The sequence below is a fragment of the Neltuma alba genome, unplaced genomic scaffold (assembly GCF_004799145.2).
Source record: "Neltuma alba isolate B1F8T4 unplaced genomic scaffold, ASM479914v2 tig00002446_pilon, whole genome shotgun sequence".
In the NCBI taxonomy this organism is placed as follows: Eukaryota; Viridiplantae; Streptophyta; class Magnoliopsida; order Fabales; family Fabaceae; genus Neltuma; species Neltuma alba.
Genome location: NW_021632864.1, coordinates 839,803 through 845,802, shown reverse-complemented (window position 1 = coordinate 845,802; position 6,000 = coordinate 839,803). Strand labels below are relative to the sequence as shown.

At 32.8% G+C, this 6,000-nt stretch overlaps 1 protein-coding gene across 2 annotated transcripts; it reads right to left on the bottom strand.

The window, feature by feature from the left end:
* Positions 1-3,277: 3,277 nt before the first annotated feature.
* Positions 3,278-4,802, bottom strand: LOC114728171 (transcription factor MYB8-like). 2 transcript variants are annotated; one of them, XM_028915042.1, is made up of 4 exons: positions 4,640-4,802; positions 4,361-4,490; positions 3,929-4,053; positions 3,278-3,901 (listed from the first exon to the last, which is right to left on the bottom strand). In XM_028915042.1, exons 1-4 carry the CDS (start codon positions 4,770-4,772, stop codon positions 3,423-3,425), a joined length of 867 nt encoding a protein of 288 aa, XP_028770875.1. In that variant the 5' UTR covers positions 4,773-4,802; the 3' UTR covers positions 3,278-3,422. The 2 variants fall into 2 exon arrangements, with proteins under 2 accessions (XP_028770875.1, XP_028770866.1); XM_028915033.1 differs by having other exon boundaries at positions 3,278-4,053.
* Positions 4,803-6,000: the final 1,198 nt, after the last annotated feature.

Genomic DNA, 6,000 nt, shown 5'->3' with positions numbered 1-6,000 from the left:
TCCTTACGTTAGGAATGGCAAACTGGGTCCCACTTCATCCTCCTCCCCACCAAACCATCCCCCACTCTCTCTCCTCTTTTGCTTTTCCCTATTCATCCGTATTTCTCTCTTTTTTTCTGCCTCTAATTTAATTTGGATTATTCTGGTTATCCGTTTACCCTTTTCTTTTTCTCTTAATCTTTATTCTCATCCACTGGCTCTTAACAACTTGTCACCTCTCTACCATTGAATTTCTTACGAGAACCTCCTCTCCTTTGTATCCATCCCAACTCTATCTTTTTTTATCCCATTTTCAGATTTTCTAATCCTATCTTTGATTTCATATATCATGCCCCATATTATTCTCTCTGATCTTTATCGTTAATCAAATTCCCCCTTTTTTATGGTTATATTTCTTAATGTAACATCCTTTACGAATAATCACTTTTTTAACTATACAACACGAAATAACTTAAAATAAGTTGATGTAAACTGAAACGTAATTTGTTAATTAACTAAACAATCTTCTCTGACTTATGAGTAATTTTTTTAAAATTTTCGAAACATTAAGCAATTAATTTTAACGGAATTTCTTTATCATAAAATCAAAACCCTTTTTTTGTGGTTATATTTCTTAATATAACATCCTTTACAAATAATAACCTTTTTTACTATACAACGCGTAATTAACTAAACAATCTTCTCTAATTTATGAGTAATTTTTTTAAAAATTTCGAAGCATTAAGTAATTAATTTTAACAGAATTTCTTATGTATAAACATGAAGTTGTTGAGTAATTAATTAGTAATAGTTACTTGCCCTTTTGAATGATGAAACTGATCATATTATTATTATTATCATCATCAACAATCAATCTTTTTCCTTCTAGATGATGATGAGAAAACTTCAAACCCATACGCTTCTTCTCTTATCTTCTCTGAGACTTTCTTTGTTTCTGTTGGGTCTCTTTCCAGGTTTTTTCTCTATTCACACATTTGATTTTTTTCCGATTCAAGTAATCTCTCAGTCTGACGTTATATATTTAGTTAGTTAAGTAGTCGTTGACCTCCCAATTTTGATTTCCTTCATTTGATTAAGAATGTTCCGTTATCTATATCAAATTACAGCATTTTCCACCAACTTCACAAATTAAAATTAGAGAAATATAATTTCCCATTATATTAATTAATTTGGCAATGAATTAGCGACTTCTCGACAAATCCCTCTCCATATATAATAGTTAATAGTCTCCCAAATATGTAAAATTAACACTCTGTTTTCATATGTTTCTTACCTTTAATGTTTGCCTTTGACTGCACTTAATTATATCTACAACATTCCTTAATTATCACCGGTTAATTATATTACTACAACGTTAATTTGATCACTTAAACGGTGAAGGCAAAATAGTTTAAGCTCTTTATAATTACGTATTTTAAGAAAAAAGACAAAACAAAGGACGAAAGAATCTATAATTGGTTTACTTTTTGTTTGTGGTGAGAATGATTAGGATAATTTCAAAACATTGACGCATAATTATTCAGTCTATGACTCTATAAGGTAAATTTGTAGTAAAAAAAGAAGAAAGGTCAGAGAGTTGGTGGGCAGATGGTGATTTTTAAATGGTGAAAGGTCATTCACCATCAGATATATATATATATATATATATATGTATTATCATACAGTCTTCTGTTCCTTTCATTTTTCACTTGTCTTCTTCCTCTGACAAGAAATGGTAGGTTTCTGCATTCAAATTCGTGTCATAGCTGTACAAAGTACTATGTTAATCCTTTCTAGGGAGTGTTTTTATTCCCTTTTCGTGAGATATCAAGTTTTTTTTTTTCCCCATTCATTAGTGTCTATATTTAATGAGAGTAATGAAAAAGTAAGAAAATAAAAAGAATAATAGAGTTTAGTGTAGTTATAATATGAGTAATATTAAAAATTGTTTAAATTTCATGGCAAATTTAGTATTTTTGAATAATTTTATTGCTATATATATAAATTAGTTACAAGTGACTTAGTCAGTATATTATTTATCCTTAAATTTAATTCAACTCTCTCCTACATGCATGACCAGTTAATGCTCCCTCCGAATACATTTATTTTTATTTTTATTTTTTGCGCCAGCGAGAATACATGTACTATAGATATATACTCTTCTGGTTCTTAATATATGACTCAATTTTTGAGTTAATTTTGGTCATAAATATAAGACTCATTTATCATATTTATCAATTTTTTCTAAATTACCCCTATGGATACTCCCTCAACCATAATCAAGTAAAAAAGAGAAAGAGGGTATTAAGAAAAATGATTATGGTGTTTTAGAAAAAATGTGTCACTTTCTTATAATTAACTAACTTACCTAACTTTCTTAATCTAATCAAATTAATTAAATGGATCTTATATTAAGGATCGGAGGAGCAGCTTCTTAGCTTGAACTTATTAAAATTATTCTCCGATAAATACTATGCCCATCACACAAAAAAAGTTCAAAGTTTTATCGTAAATCATATATCAACACATATAGATATAAATAGCAAAAGAAAGAATATTTAAGAGTTAGTAATAGCTTGGTTTCACTTTTTTTGGTATTCTACGAGAAAAAATTCTCTCGTATTTATCTCGTAAAACATTATGAAAATATTGAAATTAAATATTCTCTTCATCAAAATCAAAATATCACTCCTCTAGTCCTTAATGCAAAATCTATTAAACTAATTTTATTAAATTAAGAAAATTAGATAAGTTAGTTAATGGTAGAAAATATGACATGTTTTTATTTTTTAAAACACTATAATTATTTTTCTCAATATTCTCCTTTCCTCTTCTACTTGATTGTAGCTGAGAGAGTATTAATAGGAGTAATTTAAAAAAATTGATAAATATAAAAAATAAACTAAGATCAACTCAATAATTAAATCTTATATGTTAAGGACAGAAGAAGATCGAGGGTGTAATATGAATTACAATTTAATTATAATTAGTTACTACTCCTCCAGTCCTAAATATAAATTGCATTGTAAAATAGATCTTATATTTAGAATCAGAGGAGTGCTACATATGGGTTTATACTTTATAGTAATTCAACATTCTTAACCGAAACAGGTGGTGGGTGGGATATATGTGCGAGCGCCCGCATACAGAGGATTAAATGATGATAATTCTTAATCATTTGGTAGCTAATCTATGCTATAAATGCCTATATTCTTAAAACAATGAGGAAAAAGTAAGAAAAAGAAAAAGATGACATACAAAATCTAACAGTTGAACTTTGAAGCGACAAGGGCAAGAGTTAGGAGATAAGTGAGTGCATGATAAGGCTATTTCCATTATGTAGTTGCATGTTTCTAACAAAACATAACTAAAACATTACAGTAAGTAATTATCATTAGCTTTGGGAATTTTCTGCTATATATACTTAGACTAGCTAGCAGTGTCTAAGAATTCAAGGGAGTGAAAAATCTGTAAACGTTATTGTCTGATGAAGTAGCAGCATCGGTAGAAGAAGTAGGTGCAGTAGTAATTACTGAACAAGCATCCATCATCAAGGCTTTGCACCTACACGCTTGATTATTACCACCAATGCTCTGAAACCCTATGTAACACAGACACACTTCATCACGTCGTTGTCGTTTTAAGCTGTCCGAGACGGAGGAGGGGCGAACGACGAGGGTTTTGTTGTTGTTAGAGGAAGAAGGAAGAGCTATGGAGAGCTCCAAGTTGAGTTCATGATCATGATGATGATGATGATGATTATCAGAACTTGCTGATTCGTCTGTGGTAATCCCACTGCTGCTATTGCTAGTTGAATCTTCTCCTGATGAGACTAGCTTAACTTTAGGGTTGTTTTGGCTGCTGCAGCTACTTCTCTTGTTACCGCTGATCGCCGGGGTGGTAGCTCTCGGTGCTGTGGCGGCGGCGACGGTTGCTGTGGTGGTGGCCGTAAGTGGACGGTGAGTTTGAGGGTCTATTCCCAGGCTGTAGAGCTTGCGCTTGATGTGGGTGTTCCAGTAGTTCTTGATCTCGTTATCGGTTCGACCCGGTAACCTAGCTGCTATGAGAGACCACCTAGAAATTCGCAAAAGAAAAGAAACCGATGAGAAAAACGTTAAAAAGGAGAGGGGGGGGGGGAATAGAGATCAAAATCAACCCCATGTCAGAATTTGAAATAGGATATGATGGAAGAACAAGATGCCGATATATACAAGAGATGGAAAGTATGAATAAAATCACTTTTGTCACTTCGAAAAGCAGCAACTGATCACCACATATAGATTCGCAGTACTGGATTCTGATGGGGGGTTTTTGGATGAAAATTGAAACAGATGGGAGGGAAAAAGAAATCAAAGAAGGAGAAAGGATTAGGCGTATATACTTGTTGCCGAGTAAGCTGTGAAGATTAATGATAAGGTCATCCTCCTCTTGGGTAAAATTGCCTCTCTTGAGATCAGGTCTCAGATAATTAATCCATCTGAGTCTGCAACTTTTCCCACATCTCAGCAAACCTACACAAACACACACATATATTTATCCATGTAAGACTCGAATGAAAGATACGTGAATCATGACCAAACAGCCTATATAGATACATAGATACATATATATAGAGAGAGAGAGAGAAGGAGGAGGAAAAGAGAGAGAGAGAATAGGGTACCGGCAGCTTTGGGAAGGGATCGCCAGGAGCCTTGGCCGTGGAGGGTGATGTAGTTGATGAGGCGTTGGTCTTCTTCTTTGGTCCAAGCGCCTTTGTTAGTGTGTTGTTTTTCGCAGCAGGGAGATCTGCCCATGGCTGGTTGGGGGGTGTTTGGTAAGAGAGAAGGTGAGGGAAAGTGGGGGGGAAAGTAGGAGAGAAAATGGGGGGACAAGAGAAGAAAAGGAGGGAGAGAGGAATATAAATGGGAGGTGGTGGTGGTGGGAAGGCAACAATGAAGGAAGGAAGCAAGAGGTGCTATTGACTCGGGACCACTTTTCTATCAGAGAGAGGGAGAGAGAATGTCATGTTTCTGTGTGTTTGTGGGTTTGACCGAGTTGGTGAGGAAGACGAGCGGTTACAATTTGAGTTAGTGCCGGATTTGGTAGGTAGCTCTACTTTTCGGGTCTCTCCCTCCACTTTTTTGTGACAAATTTCCATATTTTTAATATATATACAAATTTAATCTCACATTATCACCAAATTTTATGAGGTTTATTATTAAATTCAATAAAAAAAAAAATATTCCTACCCTGCTTTGGTAATATTTTCCTTGTGATTTGTTTGATATGTTTGTAAAGTTTATTAGTAGTAACTTTAATAGTTGAAATTAATTTGAGATATATTGAGGTGCTGCATATATATACTACCTTCGGTCCTAATTATAAGAGCTAGTTGATTAATTTGAAAAGATTAAGGAAAGAAGTTAAGTTAGTTATTTGAAATAAATATATGTTATCTTTCCTAAATATCCTTATTAATCAAGTATATTGGCTAAAACTATCATTACTAGAAAGACTACTTTGAGAAAAAATACATAAATATGAGAGATAAAGTGGATTTAAATATCATATTTAGGACTAAAATAAAAATCAAATAAAATCTTATATTAAGAACTGTAGGTAGTTTATATATAGGTATCTCTCTGGATCATAACCAAATTTCAGTTTGCTGTGTTATGTTGTGAAGGGGTTGTTCTTTCTATTACGTCAACTCTATTGGTATTATTTAAATCACTTTAAAATTAAATATCTACAACTATGCAGTATAAAAATAGGGCATTATTGGGTCTTAAATAGGCAGTAGCATCTAGTATTAGAGTATTCAATCAGCTTGATAACACAAGAAAAACACATTAAAGGCTATGGAGCTAGCATCTAGATTTCATAGCGTGCCTTTCTTCCTATCAACAATTTAAGCTTTCGACCATGTCTAAAGGCTATGGAGCATTTCTCACTTAACTATATCATTAGATTTTAAAATTAGAGAAACAAAACAAATTTAAGTTTCTGCTAAAAAACCTATCGGCAAAAAAAAAAGAAAGA

Excerpts from the sequence above, each read along its gene's own strand:
- LOC114728171 (XM_028915033.1), bottom strand. The coding sequence starts at position 4,772 with ATGGGCAGATCTCCCTGCTGCGAAAAACAACACACTAACAAAGGCGCT. Across the intron at positions 4,491-4,639 it reads ATCCCTTCCCAAAGCTGCCG|GTTTGCTGAGATGTGGGAAA; the intron begins GTACCCTATTCT and ends GTGTTTGTGTAG. Across the intron at positions 4,054-4,360 it reads CACAGCTTACTCGGCAACAA|GTGGTCTCTCATAGCAGCTA; the intron begins GTATATACGCCT and ends GCGAATTTCTAG.